Here is a 19,686-nt window from a genome sequence, read left to right on the forward strand (position 1 = left end):
AACATAGCTTCGTTGGATTAAATACACCCTCACATCAGATTCTATGGACATTTCAGGCCAGAATTTGGAGATTATTTTGTTAAAAAACTGAGAAAGAGTTTGTAATGCCTCCCATAATTCCCTTTAGTCCTTGATACTTACCTAAAACTTAGTGGTTCCACACTAATAGGGAAGATGGTTTGATGTTTTAGTGACCCAACTGAATTGAGTTGATCCTTATTCTCCTCCTGATATAGTAGCAGGACCTTCAATTTTACCCTGTTGTTGTTTGCTCTGAGATTTTCTCTACTTTTCTGTGGAGAGAGTAAGCTAATTGGATAGAGCTAGCATTTTCTCTGTAAAGGTCTTTGTAGACTGTACTGCTTCTTTTTCCCTGTCTGGCAAGTGCTCTGATCAGTTTTAACACCAGCATTATTTCTTAACACTGTCTTAGGTCCTGTTTAGTATGTGCGTACCATATAACGTGTTACCACAGGCTAAGCAGTACCACAGGCAGGTTACAGAGTGATTGATGACTAGAATGTTTACCTGAGAGTTGAAATACCTTAAAATACCATTGAGGTTCACAACTCTAAGCCATCATTAATCATTTTCCTATGAGTATTTTCCTATTGTAAAAATACCTTCCTTTCAAATAGATATATTTGTTAACAGTTTCTAGCCCCCTAGCAATCTTTAGTTGGAGTTCTTGTTTTAGTTCCTTTCCTTTAATTTAGAGATGTCCCATCACCATTATCTACCAAGAGCATTTGGAATGTATTTGCAAGTAGAAGAAAAAAATTAAAGGAGACTGTGAAATCCCAACTGCTTAGCCTCACCTCTTCTCTTCCTATCCGAGGACATATAATTCTCATCATGAATTATTAGATATTCTAGGAGGGTGTCCAAATGTTTAACAACTTTTAAAGGTTTTATTTTACTTAATGCCATGCTACATATTGTCCAGAAATAAATACAACCGTATTTTCTATCTTTGACAGATTTATCAGAATCTAGCACTGTACTGACAGAATAATAACACTAACCCAATACATGGACATTAAATTCATGTCTTCAAGCCTGTATATGTATTACTAAAAATAAGAGATTCCATCCTTTTTTTTTTTTTCCATAGGCTTTCTGTATTCTGCCACACCAGGAGCAGACATGTGCTTTGCTCGACAACATAACACTTCTGACAATAACAACCAATGTTTGCTAGGAGCCAATGGGAATATTTTGTTGCAGCTTAATCCTCAGAAACCAGGGGCTATTGATAACCAGCCACTAGTAACTCAAGAACCAGTAAAGGTAAGTAATTTGACACTAACCTTAAAATTATTCTCTTTCAAGTTACCAATAAATTTCATATTAGAGGTTTTAGCACATAGCAAAATGTTGCAGTTCGTATAATTAACCTCTTGTAGATGGAAATCTCTGCATATTACATTTCTTTCTTTTTACTTTTTTGTTTTATTTTTGACTGCATGTTACATTTCTGTGCAAATATTTTATTAATTAGTAGTTGCATAGAAGTGGTATGGTGATCTTTGGAAACATTATTTTTGCTTAGGACAGCTACTGTTTCACATGTATATGGATAATTTTTTCCCAAAATAGTACTTTTTATTGTTTGAAAGAAATCTGTGAAAACTGGTCTTATTTTTTTCTAATGCTCCGGTGATTTTTCCAAATATTTGCCTTAAGTTCCCTTTCTTAAACAGTTTATTTTGAAACTCGAAAAATTAAAAAATCTCTCTTAGAAAATTCAGTTCTTCCAGCAGCATGAAACTAGGTAGTGACATAAGAGTTTGTTCTCCTATGTCTAGGTTTTGTTTAAACATGAGAGACTTTGTAATATTAAAAATCAACATTTACATTCCATTCTTTCGAAGGCCACATCATTAACACTAGAAGGAGGACGATTAAAGCGAACTCCACAGCTGATCCATGGAAGAGATTATGAAATGGTCCCAGAACCTGTATGGAGAGCACTTTATCATTGGTATGGAGCAAACTTGGCCCTACCTAGACCAGTAAGTATAGGTAATGGTACCTTATATAAGCAGCAGTCATAGAGGGGATCTTTTACTACTTTTTTATATGAATCTCACTATCTACTGATTAGTTTTTACCTTATGGTAGCAGAATACTCAGAACCTGCTACAATTAGTTGAAAAAATAATTTTAGTTTCCTTTGTATTTGTTCACCAAACATTTATTGAGCACCGTATTAGGTACCAACCATACAATGATATGCCTGTGGTTGTAGGTGGCTAAAAGGGAGTAGAGTCAAGGAATTAGGAGGCTGGGCTATTAAATGTCATCCACATAGACACGGACATCACCTAGGATAATGCGGAACTTAAGCTGGAGAGGAAGGAAGGCTAAAAACCAGTGTTAGAAAATTCAGTGAATATAGGGAGTTGGTGCAGAGATTATTTCTGAAATCACTATTCCCATTAATCATAGGCATCCAGTTAGGGATTGTGTTGTTCTTGTAGCTTTTGGTGGATTTTTGTTGTTTACCTTCTTGAAGGAGAGGCATATAAAAGATCACAACATATGACAACAGGAATTCAAAGCTAGTGAATTCTGATTGTTGCCATCACTAGGGTGAGTCATTTAGAGTAAAATGCTCTAAATTAGAGTATGTGACATTAAACTTAGTAAATTGCCTATATAACATTATTTATTCTGCTTATACAGTAAACAGCAGGACTTACTTCTCTGGGCACTCTCTTTTTACATTGTTGATACAGTAAAGTACTTTGTTGATACAGTAAAATACCTTGGTATATAAAGAAACACTTTCCCTTTTTTTTCTGGTGCCTGTCCAGTACCCAGTAAGGCGGTCCAAATCCATGACCTTGGTGTTATAAGGCTGCTCTGTAACCAACTGAGCTAACTGGCCAGCCCACTTTCCCTTTTATAATGTCCAAGATAGAATTTCCTTGTACCAGGAAGGTTTTGTATACATGAAGTATGGTAAGTGAACTTCCAAAAATAGAGTCTACTATAAAGCTTCAGTCTATAATTTTGATGTTGATTTTGAATTAATTATTATGTTTAAGTAGGAATCGGGAATTTAGGGTTTGTGATTGTTGGGTACGAAGGTTCCTACTGTATTCAGCATCAGGACTCCTAGATAAACATATATTCTTTTTGATTTATTGGGGGGGTGGAACAGTCTTTGAGTTAGTCACTTAACTTCTGGGGCTTTCCTGATCTACCTTAATCTTCTCTATCTGTAGGGGAAGTACTGTGATATATTGTGTTCGATATATATATATATATATATGAGGGAACATCAAAATTCATGCAAAAATTGAATTAAAAGATAATACAAATCTTTCCATGAAATTTTTTGTTTGTTTTTTGTTTTTGGTGGCTGGCCAGTATGGGGGATCCGAACCCTTCACCTTGTTGTTATAACACCATGCTTTAACCAACTCTATGAACTTTCTGAAGCCACTTCATATAGTTTGATGTTTCAGAGCCTGTCTGGATTTAGACTGCCAGTCTTCCAGCTTCTAAATCTTAGTGTTCTCTTCTCTAAAATGGGAGTGATTTTACTTATGTCATTAGAGTTGTTTTGAGGATTAAGTAATACATATACCGTTTAGCTCAGTTATTAGAGTGCCATGCTGATAACCTCATGGTCAAGGGCTCAGATCGCCGTACTGGCCACCCACAAAAAACCCCCACAAAAAACAAAAAAAAAAGATAATAGCACATCATCAGATTCATAGTAAGTGGTCAATAAATGTTGACTATTGCTACTATCATCATTATCATGATTGTAATTATTAAATGGGTTTTGTAAGAGCCTTTCAAAAGGCCATGTTTTTTACATCAGTGTCAGGTACATATTAGTTTAATTCATAATCATATTGTATGATTGCTGTCCTAGTCTATTTTTCTCTCTAAATATGATAAATTTGCCTGATTATAGGAAAAATTGCTTTAAAAACATTTAAAATATGATGTTCCTAGTTAGAGAACATTAAATATATTTGCCATGGCAAGGATAAAAATGAATGTGATCTGCTGTTTTTAATCTAACATAGATGCTACTGATATCTTTGGTTAATAAATTTAGAGCTGTACCATTATTTTTAATAATTGAATAGTGTTCCTTTATATATATTACATACATACACATGTGCATACATACATAAATCATAATTTATTAACCAATCACCTACAGATGGACATTTTGTTTACCTCTAGCTTTTAGTTGTTTAGAGCAATTTTCTGTGAACATTCTCTTTCCAAATGTGTGTGATGATCTCTTTAAGGTAAATTCCTGTAAATGGAGTTGTTATATCAAAAGATACGCACATTTTTACATTTTGATATGTATTGTTACTCCTGTCTGTAAAGATTAATACCCAAACTAGTTTTTAGATGAAGGGATTATATTGCATTTGTTGTTTGCTGGGTAAAGTTGAAGGTAAAATGTTCACAGACAAGAATAATTAAAATGTTAATGAGTATGTGTATGTGTTTATGAGAATTTGTTGAGCTATAATTTACTCACAAAATTACTTGTTGTCTTGGAAATCCATATACCTATTATAAAAACTACTTCATTATCAGTTAAGATTCTGCCAGAGGTATGTTTTTATGTAATCTGACAACTACAGAGCTGAATTACTAATCTTTCTGAAAATCACACTTAAACTGAAATCATAAGAAGTCGTGATTGGCTTTACAGCCGTCAGTGCCTATGTAGGAGAAGTAGACAGGTTTTGTTTCTTCCAGTATTCCTAGTGTGTCAGGGAGAGCTTCTTTTGTTGCTTACCAATGAAGTAGGAGTTAAAAATTTCCCAAATGGAGGCTTTAAGGTGCCAAACTATAGCAAATTGGAACATGTAGAATAATTTTAAGAAATAATCCTTAAAGTTTGGTTTTTATTGTTGTTTTTATTTGATTCTTTATTGCCCCCCCTTTTTTATTATTAAAAAAAACCTTTTTTTATTGCCCCCCATCTTGATAATGAAAAGTGTTTCGTGGCAGAAGACATTAGTTATTTGGGCAAAGGGAAATGAAATAAAGCCTGATCACCTGGGACTGTTAAAGAAGATGCTGTAGGATTTTCTGCAGAGGTTATTAACCCTATCCTTTTAGAATATAAAATTAATAATGTGCTACTCTTAAAACCCACAAAACTATGTTTTGATAACTAAATGTTTTCCTGTGTCTGTGAGCTGGTAAGCAGGTTAGAGTTACTTAAAAATCCTGTTGCAACAATGTGAAACCAGTTTTGTGTATCCAATTTTGTTGTTGTTTGGGGGCATGGTGGGGTTTTTTGGTTTGGGGGTTTTTTTTTTGCCTGTCCCTCCCTCATACCCTTCTTGACCTTCCCAATTTTGTTGTTCATAGTCAAAAAAAATATGAACTGACCAGTTTCACAAGTAGAACATAGTAAATTTTTTTACATAAACAGTTTTATTCTCACTACTAATACAAAAAATAAAATTTTGAGCAAATTTATTATACTATTCATAAGTATTAAAGAAACAAGTGTGTTTTAAATGATGTCCAAATAATAAGATTTTGTGAGAGTACTACACTCGTACATTACTGGAAATAGTTTAAACTGTTAAACTTTGGGAGGCAGTATTGCTATGTAGTTAATGACATGAATACATCTACAGTTTTTGACTTGTAATTCCAGTTCCATGAATTTGTCCTTAAAAAGTCAGTCATTTATATACATGAAATATGTAAAATTGAAAAGAGTTATGGTGTGAAGGTAGTAGAATTATAGCTAATATTTAAGGTTTTTTTTTTTTCCCACCCTTAATTTTGTTGATAATTGCTTTTAAATGAATGAGGAGAAAACAGTCTTAGAAGATGGGTTTAGGAGCAGGAGCCTGAGAATATTAAACCCATGTAACTTAAATATATGTTTCAGTAATCTACTGAAATATTGGTAGTGAACTTCTCAAACATTTTAGTTTAGAGATAAGTCTCAGAATTTAGATTAAAATTTCTTCTTTTAGAGTGATGACTTTTTACCTTTTAAAACAATAGGTGATCAAGAATAGCAAGACAGACATCCCAGAGCTGGAGTTATTTCCTCGCTATCTTCTCTTCCTGAGACAGCAGCCCGCCACTCGGACACAGCAGTCTAACATCTGGGTGAATATGGGTATGATGAGCCTGAGAATGTTTCCTCAGCATTTACCGAGAGGTAACTTAAGAATGCAGCAAGAATGCCATGCATTTTCTTAAAAAAAGAAAATGAAAACCAAGTTGCTAAAAGTCTGGTGCCACTGTACATTAGTACACATTCCTATCTGCTTTCATGCAGAATCAGTAAATCACTTGTGGGGCTTAGATCTATGGTCATGCACAAGACTAATGGGCAGTAGAGGCAAAATCCCAGCAGTAAACTGAGAGAGATTGTTTTCTTTTTTAGTTTGTAAACTTGTGAAGGTAATAAATACAAATAGATTTTACACACTTTATTTCTTTAACATAAGCCATTGTAAATTGTTGCTAAACCTAAGTTGTAGTCTGCCAGTCACTGACTGGTCTTTTTAACTCTGCTCAAATTTGTAAGTAATTTCTTTGGCACTGTGATCTTTTTTGTTTGTTTTTTTGTTTGTTTATTTGACAATATGTGATACATTTTTCATGCTAGATCTAAGGAGGCTTTCTAGGAGACAGATAATATAGAGCAAAGGGTATATTTTTTTAAAATGAAAGCGACACATTTGCTTTGAGAAACACCAAGTCTATCAAAATGGCATGTAAATTAATTCCCATTTTAGTGTATAACATATAAAGAGTTTCCCTATGTTTTCTCTATAAGGTTAAGTTTTGTTAATAGACAAGACTTGCCCTGTGTTTTTTGCTAGCAAGTATTTGAAATTGTTCTCTAGCAGTAAAGAAATGAGTTCATCCATTTACACAAAGTCTGAGACTTTGTGTTAATGATGCCAGAGTGTTATTTTAATTTAATATAACTTATTGTGCAAGAACCACCTCTGAACCCAAACCAACCCCTATTTAAGTACTGGCCCTCCTTTGCAATTGAACAGGGTTAGTTTTATGTCTTCCTTAAAGGTTATATTTAGATAATATATGAAGATTCTTTTACATATTGTTTTGTAAGAATTAGAGCAAAGCAGTGGCCTCTGCCTAACCTAACTTTATCTTTGGGGAAAACATCAAAATCAAGGAACAGTGAAATAGAATCTATGTGAAACATTCTTGATTTCATATGCCACTGAATAGAAGTATTAGCCTTGCCTCTATAGCACCCATAGCACAAGTCTTTTTCAATTCTCTTTGAAAGATAACATGAGAGGCAAGATGTGTTGTGCTTTTTCTTTCTAACTCTTGTGCTGATCCTAGATTTTTGCCGCTTCTGTAAATTCTACTAGGTTTATTGGTGCTATTCGAAAGCCCAAAATTATATATAATAAGTGGCTGCCTGCTTGATGATCTATGCCATAAAAACTGTCTAGAACTCAAATTTTCTTCTTGTGGCTTAGGACAATAGCGATTGACTTGGACACTTTACTTGCATGTGCTTCTGAATCTTAGAACTGGGTGGTTCTGATGCTCCAAATTTGTTCTTAATTTGAAATTTTATTCCTTACTAATTAGTTGTGAAATCAATTATTAATCATTTTGAAGTTTATAAAAACATGCTTTCTTGCTGTAATCTTATAACTAATCCTCTGAAATACAATTGGAAATTTTGCTCTTTTGTTTTTTTTAGGGATCATCTTTTGCTTGCTGATAGTAAAAGATTTGCTTTGCTGTGTGTTTAAAAATTTATCATGGTTGGGTTTTGTTCTGCCATAACATAATGTTCGTCTTAAATACTCAATTACAGCTGTGTACTAGGCTCTTTTAATCCTTTTGAAGTGACTGGTATACAAACCTTTTCCACAGTTACAATGACTTTAAATGTAACCTTTCTACAGACAAGGCTGTAGAAGTCATTGTTCCTTAGATGATTTTCCATCCTGTCTTAGGTGAGTGAATTCTTTTTGGAAGCTCTAAAAAAGCAAATTGTATTAGTCCATTTCTGTTGCTTATAACAAAATACATGAAACTGAGTGATTTGTAAAGAAAACAAAATTTATTGCTTACATTTTCAGAGGCTGGTAAGTCTAAAGTCCAGGGAACACATTTCATGAAGTCCTTGGTGGTGGCAATAGTGACCGAGAGGCCTCACATAGCAGAAAATGGCGGAGCAGAGAGGACTTCTCATATGCTCTTCTTTTAAAGCCCTCAGAACCAGGCCGTGACCACCATTATGAATCCATTCACTACGGCATGGTCCTACAGTCTAATCACCTCCTCAGTGTCCAGCCTTTCAATTACCATAATAGGATTTCCCACCCTCATCAGTTACAGTGGGGATTTAAGCTTCAATGCAGTTGGGGAGCACAGATGATGCCAGTTTTTTCCTCAGCTTTGTTTTGTAGGTGAATACTCAACTAAAAAGCACATTTAGTGGGAGGAGAAAACTAAGTCACCATTGAATGGATGGAAAACTACCTGGAATGTATACTTGTACACTAGAGGGATTATATTGATATTTTAAGTTTATACTTTTGGGTTGCTCAATAAAATACAGACTCTTGTAGGCAGAGATGACCATTATAAGCTGCAGCTTTTATCTGGATTTAGGGCTGAATAGTTAACCAGAGTTTAGCAAGTTTTTTTTAGCAGCCGATCTTTGATTTGCATAATCTGCTGTCATTTATTTTATCCCCCCCCTTTTGAAGTATGTAGTTAGACTATATATATTCTTCTTTCACTACACTCTTTTCTCCTATATTGCCACTCTTTTTGTTTCCATGTTGAGCCCTTCAGGAACTCAAGGTCATGTCTGCTATCATCTTATTGGGCAGGCAAGCTATATGATTTTTATTCCCTTCTACTTTTCAACAGGGCCATTACTTAGTTTATTCATTCGTTCGTTTGTTAGTTATGAGAAGCTTCTTGGCCTCGTTTTAAAACTGGCCATGTGAAGTCTATACCTATTCAGAATTCTAAGCAAATTTTTTTTGTGTAATTGTATCTATGTGTCAGGTAATTGGGCGATTTAATGATTGAGTATGATGGGATTAGTACTTGGAACATAGTTTATTTTAAGAAAGTGGATCAGGCAGATTCAATTATCTTTCTGTGGGATTCAAATCTAGTCCCATTTTATCTCCTCCCCCTTTTATACTTAGTTTTATTTCATTTTGCTATTGAGTGTGACCCATCTGAGGGCAGCTAGATACCAATGTCAGTTGTTTGCTAGCTTGTTCCACTCTTCTTGGGATCCAAATATTGGCAGTTACATCGTCCTCTGGGCTTTCGTTGCTCTTCTTTTCCAAATTGAGGCTTTGGACTCATTTTAATACACTTGGATTTCCTGTCTTCATTTTAAAACTTTAACGTACTCTTCATTTATAAAATTATTAAACCTGTAATTCTCATTTCCTAAAATAGTATAGTCTCCATTGCTGAGAGGGGTGCTTTTTTCTTATACCTGCCTTTTTCCTTCTTGTGATTACTATAACCACAGGAAATGTACCTTCTCCAAATGCACCGTTAAAGAGGGTATTAGCCTATACAGGCTGTTTTAGTCGAATGCAGACCATTAAGGAAATTCATGAATATCTATCTCAAAGGCTACGCATCAAAGAGGAAGATATGCGCCTGTGGCTATACAACAGTGAGGTAAGAGGCATTTCAGAGTCATGGAGAGTCGGATTAAGTGTTAAATCATATTTCATGAGTGTGGGATTTTTGTCTCTACTAATTATGCTGAAAACCATGTCTGGGATCTCAGTGAGGACTTCAACTTTTAGATTGCTAGAGACAGTCTGTGGCTTAACGATGGTTTGATTTACAATTTTTTGACTTTACAGTGGTTTTATCAGGGTAGTAAATGCATTTTCAACTTATGGTATTTTGGACTTAGGATAGATTTATCAGGATGTAATCCCATCATAAGTTGAGGAGCATTTGTATATGTATACATGTAGATATTTGTCACCTGAGACCCATAATTACAGTTGATCATTATGGATAATACCATGTAAATATTATCATTATATTATGAAGTAATAGTAAATACCTTTCTTTTGTACTAAATATATTTTATTTTGGATTTGTTTTAAGTTAACTTATAAATATATATGTTTAAAAATACAAACAATACAAAAGTATACAGTGAAAATTCCTCCTTCCATCTTTTGGCCCCTATCTGCCACTCTACTCAGAGGCAATGCAGTTAGTTGCTTATATATTCTTCCTGACATATTCAGTATAGATTATACTCTGAAATTGGTTCGTAAGTGTGGTTTTAACCAGTTCTCTATTTCCTAGTATGTTCTTTCCTACATCCTCCTTTGGTTGCCATTGAGAGACAGTATCTTACAGTAGTTAAGAGCACAGCTCATGGGGCTGCACTGCCAGGAACCAAATCGCAGCTCTGCTACTTTTTAGTTGTTAACTAAGGGCAAGTCACTTAACTCTTTGTGCCTCAGTTTTCTCATGAGTGAAATGGGAAAATAATAGTAACTCCCTCAGGGTAGTTGTAAGAATTAAAAGAAATAAATTTGTAAGCACTTTAGACAGGGTGAGCATAAACCAAAATGTGTAATTCAAATGCTTGCCGTTTGGTTTTAAAAACATTTTCAGTTCCTAGTAAGTGATCAAGGTTCATTCAGCACATTTACTGAATTTCATACTAGGTGCTAAAGAAAATGTCTTTTCTGCAAGCTCTTCAGAAAATCTGTCTTAATGAACTTTGGTTTGATGTGTGATCGATCTCCTGGTTCCCCCCAAATTACATATAATTTGTTTTAGGGGTATAGATGTTTATTAAGTACATGTTGTCTTTCCCTCATTTTGACACCTAAATTATAAATATTCCTGAACAACTATAATATGCTGAATATTTGTAACAAGAGTTATGTAACTGCAAGGAAGTTTTTATTTGTCATTTATTTTTATTTCCCTATTTGTTTCAAGTTTACTATCCAACTTAAAAACGTTTCCTTTTTACACAGAATTACCTCACTCTTCTGGATGATGAGGATCATAGATTGGAATATTTGAAAATTCAGGATGAACAGCACCTGGTAATCGAAGGTATAAGATGGAAGCATGCATCTATGTATTAGATTTTGGGGGGAAGAATTTGAAGAGTTACCAATAATCAATTTTATAATTTCTCCCAAGACAGTTATTATTTGATCATTATGTTCTTTATGGTAAGGAAAACCCATTGAACTCTTATGTAATCCTACCATACTATTTAGATGGCTTTAAAAGAAAAATAACCTGTAAAGTCATTGGCTGACAGGGGGTAGAGATGGTGGGTAGAAACAAGTGACTTCATTTATAAGTTTACAAAGTTCCTTAAAAATTTCAAGCTGTCGGGCCGACCCCGTGGCGCACTCGGGAGAGTGTGGTGCTGGGAGCGCAGCAGTGCTCCGCCGCGGGTTCGGATCCTATATAAGGATGGCCGGTGCGCTCACTGGCTGAGCGCGGTACAGCCGGTCACAAAAAGACAAAAAAAAAAAAAAAAATTTCAAGCTGTCTCTTTGAGTTTGAGTAAGGAGAGCAATGTTCTTCTGTTGTTAGTAGCTCAGGCTTTCATTAGACAGCAACACTGGCTGCTCCCCGACAGAGGAACTAGCATATTCACACATAGATTTACACACTGGCATACACATGTCATTGAAAAGTGTGTCTTTTCCCATTCATGGAAACATTTCTAGCTGTCTTTGTATTAAAATGAATAGATTACTCTGACAGTTGTTACAATTTAAGAAGAATTGTAATGTTTCTAATGTTTTAAGTTTGAGAAATTCCATTGTGTCTCAGCTTTAATTCCGTAAATGATTGGGTATACTATTTACTTCAAGTAGTTAATTGAAGGAATAGTTTATTAATTCTAACCACGTGACTTTAAGTTCCCAATATAAAGAGTAGTAGTGGTTTCAGAGCCAGTTACTAAAATTAATTTGATTTTTTTTTCAGTTTCTGATTTGGAAATAAGATACCCCCCTCCTTTTTTTTTAAAGAAGCAATTGAGTGGGTATGAACTGGATGGATAAGAAATTAATATGTTCCTATCTGTCCTTTCAGTTCGCAACAAAGATATGAGTTGGCCTGAAGAGATGTCCTTTATAGCAAATAGTAGTAAAATAGACAGACACAAGGGTAAGTCTCCAGTATATTATTTTTAAAGAGATGATTTCATTTTATTTTATTTATGTTTCTGACAGCTGGCTAGTACAGGGATCTGAACCTGTGGCCTTTGTGTTATAAGGCTGCACTTTAACCAACTGAGCTAAGCGGCCAACTTAAAGAGATGATTTTAAATTTCTTCTTTTTCTTTTTCTTCCCTCAATTTTTAAAGTACTAACAATTCCTGGGTTTCTAGTTCAAAAGTAATTAGGCCCCTTCTTATTTTTCTTTTCTGCTGAAAGAGCATTTATGTTGGTAAGCCCAAAATCAAATTATTTTCTGAATTTCTTTCTAGCCTTGCAATTCAATAATTTGTATATTTTTAAAGACATACCAGGAAAAGAATTGTTTAAATTCTCAATAAAAAAAAAAAAATCATAGCAATTAAAGAGAATAATTGCTGCTTCTGAATTACAAATGAGCATGGATCATTATGATTGCCAAAGACACTCCATGAAAAACCTTTCCTACTTTAGCATTTGAAATATCTGGTAGAGAAAGATAGTACCATTTAAAATTACTGCATCAAGCCTGGCCAGTTAGCTTAGTTAGAGCGTGGTGTTGATAACAACAAGGTCAAAGATTTGGATCCCCAAACCAGCCAGCTGCAAAAAAAAAAAAAAAAAATTATTGCATTGAAGACAAATAACTTTTATTCTATGATGTATTACTACAGCTATGCTTTGGTTCTTATATTGTTTGTTCCAGTTCCCACAGAAAAGGGAGCCACAGGTCTGAGTAACCTGGGAAACACATGCTTCATGAACTCAAGCATCCAGTGTGTTAGTAACACACAGGCACTGACACAGTATTTTATCTCAGGGAGACATCTTTATGAACTCAACAGGTAATCTTTCTTGAGCCATTGTCCTCTTAACCTTCTATGACTTTGATTTGAACCCAGTATCACCTAAGTCTCCTCTTTCTTCAATCTGGAGGAGAAGAATCTCATCTTATTTGCCTTATTTGGTATGAAATAAGGGTATGGGATATTTCTCTTGTTTCAAAAAGAAAAGATATTTTGATGTGATATGCTAGACATTTCTGTACCCACGTGATTGTGATTTATGAGAATCTTTGGCAACACATTTTCCTCTCAAACTTCTAGGACAAATCCCATTGGTATGAAAGGGCATATGGCTAAATGCTATGGTGATTTAGTGCAGGAACTTTGGAGTGGAACTCAGAAGAACGTTGCCCCATTAAAGCTTCGGGTAAGCAGGTTAAAATGATATAAAAGTATTTAATTCCTAAACAATTGTTTAAGTAATCATTTTACTCTACATGTTTTCTGTGTTTAGCTTTTTAGTTTAGTTTAATCTATGTTTTTAGATTCTTCACTAGGCATAAACAAGATGTCAGACATTTTTACTTGTTCAAATAGATGCACAATATGGCTGTGTATATAGTGGACAGCAAAACATCAAAGGCATGGTCTGAATTTGGGATGTTCATTTTACTAATTTATCAAATATCTCACTTGTATGAATAGTAAACCTTTTTTGGTAATCCTTCATTATTAAGAGTATTCTAACTGCAAGGTGGAGATCAGAGTCTAATTAATTGTATCTGATACATTATCACCATTACCAAGATGGTTAGTTCCATCTGTAGAACATAAAAAAGTAGCAGAATGAAAAAATGTAATTAATGGATGCAAGTTTCATGTTAATAGCATATATAGTGGATTTTAGTGAAGTTCAGATTATTTATTTAAAAACAAGGCAAAATCTTTTTAGGTTAAAAATTAATCATTGTAATAGTTAAAAATCTGACTGCTTACCACTTGCCAGGGACTATTCTAATTACTTTATGTGTGTTAACTCATTTAAAACTCTGGATAATTCTATAATGTAATGCAGTGTTGTTATTCCCATTTTGTGGCTCAGGAAACTAAGGCTCAGAGTAGTTATAGAGGTTGCTCAGTGTTGTAGGCTAGTGAGTCCTCATAGTTAAACACTATGCTATTCTGCCTATAATAATAAAAGTTAGGATGCAATAAGACCAGAAAAGGTAACTGTGGAAGAAAACATTACATAGAATAGGAAATCTTTCAATGTGTGAGCAAATGCTATTTTAATATTTCTTTCTTAAATAACATCTGTATCCCTAAAGAATTTAGTTCATTTATATGGTACTGAACTGGGAGATAGTATTGGCCAAGCTGCTTCTCTTTTTTTGGTCATTTGAAATTAAGATTGGAGAGATTTCATGATTATTCAAAATATATTTGCTGAAATAGAGACAGATTAAACACTGTTTACTTTCTTATAATGCATCTGATTGAATTATGAGGCATGTTCATTCCAAATATTATGGGGTAGGAAATAATGACTGTGACTCCCCTTATATTTATAGTGGACCATAGCAAAATATGCTCCCAGGTTTAATGGGTTTCAGCAACAGGACTCCCAAGAACTTCTGGCTTTTCTCTTGGATGGTCTTCATGAAGATCTCAACCGAGTCCATGAGAAACCATATGTGGAACTGAAGGACAGTGATGGCCGACCAGACTGGGAAGTAGCTGCAGAGGTTTGTTGGTTTTGAGTTTCTAATGTAAGCAATAGATAAAATGTTCTGGCCACAAATACATGTAGCACAACTTAAATGCAAACTGAACTATTCTATGATCAGAATTTTGTGAAAACAAAGGAATTTTTATTTCTATGCTTAATTCTATGCAGTAATAGCCAAAAAAAAAAAAAAGAAAAATGTTGCCATTTCATATTGTAAACTTTATGCAGTGAAATGTAGGAATAATTATCTAGTGAAATATAAAGCTTACCCGTAATTGCTAAATTAATGAAAACAGTGACCTATAGGTATGTTTTATCTGCTTTTTAATGGACAAAGAACTTTAATACTCACCATTGTTAGTATGGGAAGAACAAATGAAAAATAGAATTTTCCATCTGAATTTAATATTTTATAGGTTGCACAGAAAGAATCACATTCTTTTCAATAACTGGTTTTCTCTACTCTCAGTAGGCAATACATTTTAAATTACATATCTGAATTATAAATTGGTAGGCAAAAAACTTTTATATATATATTTTATATATATAGTGTATACATTTATATATAAATAAATATATATATATATATTTTGTGGCTGGCCAGTGGGGAAAGCTTTTATATTTTAAGTGAAGATTAAGGACTGTATTCTTGATATTTAAATCCCATATATTTAACAGTTTCTTTATAGATTTGTGTGGACATGCTTATCTTTTAAATTTTGGAGGAAAAAAAAAAAGCTCTATAATCTTTTTCCTTGGTAGGCCTGGGACAACCATCTGAGAAGAAATAGATCAATTGTTGTGGATTTGTTCCATGGGCAACTAAGGTCCCAAGTCAAATGCAAGACATGTGGGCATATAAGTGTCCGATTTGACCCTTTCAATTTTTTATCTTTGCCACTACCAATGGACAGTTATATGCACTTAGAAATAACAGGTGGGTTACAAAATTCTGAAAAACTATTTTACTCCTATTTCCTTTACCTTATTCAAGCAACCTGAATTGATAGTCACCATATTATAATCAAGCAGTCTAGTTTCAGGCATGATTTGAGGTTTGAAAGATTTGGACTGTAGGCCCATTTGTATGCTCATTGATTTTTTAGTTTCAAACATGTCAGAAACTGTCTTTTGCAAAGCCACTCACGCTTCTGTATCAGATGAACATCACAAAATATTGAATTGACTCAATATTATCCCTAAGTACCATCTGTTTTAGTGTTCACATACAAAATAAAAATTCTAGGCTGAAACGTTTGCTGATTACAAGTCAGATATATCTACATACAACGTGTAAGGCTTTCAATGAAATCTTCATTTACTGATAAAAGATCTTTTTTTTAACTAGTAATTAAGTTGGATGGTACTACCCCTGTACGATATGGACTAAGACTGAATATGGATGAAAAGTACACAGGTTTAAAAAAACAGCTGAGTGATCTCTGTGGACTTAAATCAGAACAAATCCTTCTTGCAGAAGTACATGGTTCCAACATAAAGGTAATATTAACCACTTTTTCTAGGAAACCTTTGATTTCATCTTTCAAAGATCACAGTTTTCTCAATTATTATTAATTCATTGTTATGATAAATGATCAAGGGAGATACTGCAACATAACAAAAACCAAACAAAAAAACTTATCAAATTTTTCAACTAGAAACTTAAAAGGGTTGTCTACCATCTAAGACATTCTCTTCAAATACATCATAGAAATAATTTTTCCATTTTATCTGAAATACCTTCCCCTTCTCATCTTGCTGCTTTTTCTGTAGAACTTCCCTCAGGATAACCAAAAAGTACGACTCTCAGTGAGTGGATTTTTGTGTGCATTTGAAATTCCCATCCCTGCCTCTCCAGTTTCAACTTCTAGTCCTATCCAGACAGGTAAGCTAAAACTAGCACTCCTTCTCACGATCTCAGCTTTAAATATTGGTCTAAGGGGTTGTCATCTTTTTATATTTGTTTGTGCTGAGGATATTAGAACAAATGAATTTTGGAGCTCAAAGGAAACATTACTGATCATTTCGCTCAAATTCCTCATTTTATAGATGGACAATCTAAAATTCAGACAACCTAAGTGACTAAGATAGTTATTAGCTAATATACTATTGGAATTCAGGTCTCTCTTAACTTTTATATACTAACAAGACAACAGATGGTATAAGAGGGACATACTACCACAAAACATTTATAGCTAAAAAGCAATCTGTTTATTGTATTGTGGAATCAATATTGTATATGGTTTAATATGGTTACTCATTGAGTCCTTTTGGCCACTAATATGCTTTGTCTATTCTTTATACTGCTTGTAATTAGGATAATTCCCTAACTATACTGCTTGTAATTAGGATAATTCCCTAACTATACTGCTTATAATTAGGATAATTCCCTAATTATAAAGGGCATCATAGAGAATGAGCTTCTTCTCATTGGCATGTAGTAGATAGTACTCATGGTGAGTTAGTGGATGATTTAATGTTGCTTTTTGTTTAGGGCTTCACTGTCCAATAGAACTCTGCAATGATGGCAACTTTCCGTGCTCCTTGCCATCCAGTACAGTATCCACCAGTCACATGGGCTGTTGTGCACTTGAATTGTGGCTAGTGAAACTGAGGGATGCATTTTTTATTCAATTTTAATTTTAATTTAAAAAGTAGTATCTGGCTAGAGGCTACTATATTGAACAGAGCATTTTTAGAGGAATGGAGAAATAAATTTTCAGAGAGAGGAAAGAGAAAACAAGTGGTAAAACTGTTTGTGTCCTATAACATATAGTGCTTATATAGATTAACAGTTCCAGTAATTACTTTTACTTTACCATTTACTCATAGATGTGGGTTATGGAAGTAAAATCTGAAATTTACATCTTCTGATAAATCTAGAATTACTATTTGAAGTATGATTTCTCCCTGTCTGTTAAAAAGACCACAGTGTCGATGATCTGGTTCCTCAGGGTATTTGAGAAAAGAGCAAAAACAGAAGTACCACAAGCTTACAACGTTGTACTTACCTTTGAATTTGTAGATTTCTCCTCTTCCCCATCTGCAAATGGGTTCACCCTGACTACTAATGGGGACCTGCCACGACCAGTGTTTATACCCAATGGAATGCCAAACACTGTTGTGCCATGTGGAACTGAGAAGAACTTCACAAATGGAATGGTGAATGGTCATATACCATCTCTTCCTGACAGCCCCTTTACAGGCTACATCATTGCAGTCCACCGAAAAATGGTTAGTTAAGTATTAGACAACTTACTGCTGGTCTTGCCAGTGTCATTTGTAAAACATAGTCATTTTGTCTTTGCAACATCTTTATTGAACGCATTTTCAATGTGTTGTATATGCTAATGTAAGTGATCAGAGCCAGGATTTAGTATCACACATAATGGCCAATTTGTGAAATGACATTTCTCACTCATATATTAAGAGGCAGCAGGATAGCCAATGCATCCAAGCACTACTTTCTTTAAAAATTTGTGTCTCTTATGTGTTCATGGAGGCATGTACATCTTCTCTGCCATGTGAATGTAGGTGCCTTTGGAGAAGGTTTTTTTGTTTTATTTGGGGGTTTTTTTTGAGGGGGGAGGTTGTTTGTTTCTTTTGGGGGGCAACAAGAATGTTCTTGGGCATGGCAAGTTGTGTAAACTCTTGATAAACTAATATATAATGATAACATTAAAGGCTGACTCTGATAGAAACAAAGGAATATCAGAAAACTGTGATCAGTAGATAGTTGTTAAAACTGGTAACTTGGTAGAGTAGAAAGAGCACTGGGCTAGGAATTGAGCAACCTTTGGTTCAAATTCTGCCACTAGGTAGCTCATTGAGCTCTTTGGACTTTAGTGTTCTGATTTTGTAAAATAAAGGAGTTAGTCTGCTAGGTAATTTCTAAGATCCATTAGTTACCCCTACTTCTGTTCAAAAATTCACACTATTTCTACTTTTTTATTTCCATCTTATTTATTATATTTATTGGATAAAATGTACTATTTCCTAATCATTTAAAAAGCAGATGAATCGCTTCTCGGCCTTTTGGCTAAGATCAAGTGTGTAAAAAGCAGATGAACTGGGTTTTTTGAAGATGTAAAGTCAATGTAAGAAAAAAAAAATCAAATGCGTTAACTATATAACAACAAGACGAGAAAACAAAATTATAAAAAATGTGCTGTATTAGTTTCCTAGGGCTGCTATAATAAATTACCATAAACTCGGTGGCTTAAAACAATAGAAATTTATTCTTTCACAGTCTGAAAGCCAGAATTCCAAAATCAAGGTGTCAACAAGGCTGTGCTTCCTCCAAAGGTTCTAGAAGAAAGTGCTTCCTTGCCTCCTCCACTTCTCCTGGCTCCAGGCATTACTTGGCTTGTGGCTGCATAACTGCAATCTCTGCCTCTTTACATGGCCTTCTCCTTCTCCCTCTGCCTTATAAGAATAAGGACCCTTGTCACTGGATTTAGGGCCCATCCAGATAATCCAGGATGATCTCATCTTGAGATCCTCAACTTAATTAAATGTGCAAAAACCCTTTGCCAAGTAAGGTCACATTCACCTGTTCCGGGAGTTAAATATGGACATATCTTTTGGGAGGCCACCATTCAACTCACTACAGAGACTACAGTATCAAAAAAATTAAGTACCTAGGAATAAACTTCTTTTTTTTTTTTTTTAAAAGATGATCGGTAAGGGGATCTTAACCCTTGACTTGGTGTTGTCAGCACCACGCTCACCCAGTGAGCGAACCAACCATCTCTATACAGGATCCGAACCCTTGGCCTTGGCGTTATCAGAACCACACTGACCCGAGTGAGCCACGGGCCGGCCTGGAATAAACTTCAATAACATTATGCAAGGCATCTATATATAAAACAATAAACTATCGATAGATATTAAAGAAGACTTGAGCTGGCCAGTTAGCTCAGTTGGTTAGAGTGTGATAACACCAAAGTTTAGGATTTGATCC

General features: G+C 34.5%; 1 protein-coding gene across 2 annotated transcripts in view; it reads left to right on the forward strand.

The window, feature by feature from the left end:
- Positions 1–19,686, forward strand: part of USP32 (ubiquitin specific peptidase 32) — a 181,976-nt gene that overhangs the window by 140,823 nt on the left and 21,467 nt on the right. The window contains exons 14-26 of one of the 2 annotated variants that reach the window (XM_063109752.1): positions 1,115–1,290; positions 1,875–2,015; positions 6,022–6,181; positions 9,530–9,684; positions 11,022–11,103; positions 12,106–12,180; positions 12,916–13,054; positions 13,316–13,421; positions 14,566–14,739; positions 15,486–15,660; positions 16,072–16,223; positions 16,497–16,608; positions 17,749–17,957. In XM_063109752.1, coding sequence (XP_062965822.1) covers positions 1,115–1,290; positions 1,875–2,015; positions 6,022–6,181; positions 9,530–9,684; positions 11,022–11,103; positions 12,106–12,180; positions 12,916–13,054; positions 13,316–13,421; positions 14,566–14,739; positions 15,486–15,660; positions 16,072–16,223; positions 16,497–16,608; positions 17,749–17,957 — 1,856 coding nt within the window. The remainder of the gene's footprint in view (positions 1–1,114; positions 1,291–1,874; positions 2,016–6,021; positions 6,182–9,529; positions 9,685–11,021; positions 11,104–12,105; positions 12,181–12,915; positions 13,055–13,315; positions 13,422–14,565; positions 14,740–15,485; positions 15,661–16,071; positions 16,224–16,496; positions 16,609–17,748; positions 17,958–19,686) is intronic. The other variant, XM_063109753.1, reaches the window with a different exon arrangement.

This window comes from Cynocephalus volans, chromosome 10, assembly GCF_027409185.1.
Source record: "Cynocephalus volans isolate mCynVol1 chromosome 10, mCynVol1.pri, whole genome shotgun sequence".
NCBI classification, from domain to species: domain Eukaryota; kingdom Metazoa; phylum Chordata; class Mammalia; order Dermoptera; family Cynocephalidae; genus Cynocephalus; species Cynocephalus volans.